The sequence below is a fragment of the Mandrillus leucophaeus genome, unplaced genomic scaffold (genome assembly GCF_000951045.1).
Source record: "Mandrillus leucophaeus isolate KB7577 unplaced genomic scaffold, Mleu.le_1.0 Scaffold621, whole genome shotgun sequence".
Taxonomy (NCBI): Eukaryota; Metazoa; Chordata; class Mammalia; order Primates; family Cercopithecidae; genus Mandrillus; species Mandrillus leucophaeus.
In genome coordinates, this window is record NW_012106709.1 from 1,495,137 (window position 1) to 1,497,103 (window position 1,967).

General features: G+C 39.4%; 1 protein-coding gene across 1 annotated transcript in view; it reads right to left on the reverse strand.

Annotated features, from left to right (window-relative positions):
* The window catches only part of ARMC1 (armadillo repeat containing 1), a 25,591-nt gene that overhangs the window by 9,581 nt on the left and 14,043 nt on the right, over window positions 1-1,967 (reverse strand). The window contains exon 3 of the mRNA XM_012000211.1: window positions 1,098-1,287. Within this exon, the coding sequence (XP_011855601.1) occupies window positions 1,098-1,287 (190 nt within the window). The remainder of the gene's footprint in view (window positions 1-1,097; window positions 1,288-1,967) is intronic.

The window sequence follows — 1,967 nt, forward strand, 5'->3', positions numbered from 1 at the left end:
TGACTCATAGATTACTTTAGAAATGTGCTATTTAGCTAGGTGCAGTGGTTCATGCCTGTAATCCGAGCTCTTTGCAGGGTTGAGGCAGGAGGACTGGTTGAGGCCAGGAGTCTAAGACCTGGCAACACAGCAAGACTCCATCTCTGCAAAAACTTAAAAATTAGCCAGACATGGTGGCACATGTCTGCAGTTCCAGCTACTCAGGAGACTGAGGCAGAAAGATTATTTGAGCCCAGGAGTTTGAGGCTGCAGTAGACTATGATTGTGCCACTGCACTCCAGCCTGGGCCACAGAATGAGACCCTGTCCCTGAAAAAAGAAAAGGAAAAAAAAAGAAATGTGTCACTTAGTTTCACAAATTTGGGGGAAATTTTTCAGATACCTTTCTGTTATTGATTTCTAATTTGCATTCACCATGTTCAAAGAACATGCTTTGGGCTAGGCACGGTGGCTCATCCCTGTTATCGAGCACTTTGGGAGGCTGCGGCAGGCAGACTACCTGAGGTCAGGAGTTGAGACCAGCTTGGCCAACATGGTGAAACCCCGTCTTTACTAAAAATACAAATATTAGCTGGGCATGGTGGCGCACATTTGTAATTCCAGCCATTCGGGAGGCCAAGGCAGGAGAGACACCTGAACCCGGGAGGCAGAGGTTGCAATGAGCCAAGATTGCATCACTGTGCTCTAGCCTAGGTGACAGAGTAAGACTCCATCTCAAAAAATATATAAAAAATAAATAAATAAAATAAAAATTAGGTTAAATTGGTTGATAGTATTATTTGAGTCTTCTATATCTTAACTGATTTTCTGTATGCTTCCTATATTAATTGAGAGAGCTGTGTTAAAAATCTCCGTTTCTAACTGTGGATTTTTCTATTTCTCCCCATTTCTGTAAGTTTTACTTCACATATTTCGATGTTCTATTATTAGGGACATAAATATTTTAAATTCTTATATCCTATGATTGACCTCTTTAGCACAAAATGACCCTTTGTATTAGTAAAATACTGATAGCGAGATTTATTCTCAAAGACTGTTAGCAAGGGACACTGAAGAAACTAGTAACATGATTTCTCTTTCCCATCTAACAGACCTTACCGTATCATCAAGGCCATCTATATGCAAAACCACTGTTTTGGCACGTTTGTTTGTAGTTCCCAGAAAAAACTGAGCTTTCCTTCGACGTGAATTCATTTCATTAAAACTATCACCATCTGCCATATTGGAGGACTGAAGAATGTCATAGATTTCAGAGGCCAGAAGTTTTGTTTCTCCTGGAGTTGTAGTTCTTGAAAAGAAACACATATATAATTAGTTTTGTCACTTCTACTGATTCTGTAATTTTATTTCTCCACTAAAAGGAGCCTTGTTTCTTTCACTCTAATGCTTTGTTCAATTTAAAAGCAATAGCAGTGAATCCTAGAAAAATCAATAATGTAGAAAAAGCATCTTGTCTATAACAATCTTCTAATTTCATTTTAAACTCGTGGCTCATTGAGATTCAAAATCCATCACTATAGAGGTATAAAAACACATTTGGCTGGGCGCGGTGGCTCATGCCTGTAATCCCAGCACTTTGGGAGGCCAAGGTAGGTGGATCACTGAGGTCAGGAGTTCAAGCATGACCAACATAGTGAAACCCCATCTCTACTAAAATACAAAAATTAGCTGGGTGTGGTGGCGCACGCATGTAATCCCAGCTACTCAGGAGTCTGAGAGAGGAGAATTGCTTGAACTCGGGAGGCAGAAGTTGCAGCGAGCTCAGATCACACCACTGGAATCCAGCCTGGGCGACAGAGGGAGACTCCATCTCAAAAAAAAAAAAAAAAAAAAAATTTTAAAGTTTAGTTATTTTTTGCATTATTATAAGGGAGTTGTAATACGTTCCTGTATTATCACTAACATTCAACTCTCAATTTGAAAGTACCTTGACTTTTAAGAAAATACAACATATAAAAATCCAAAAGG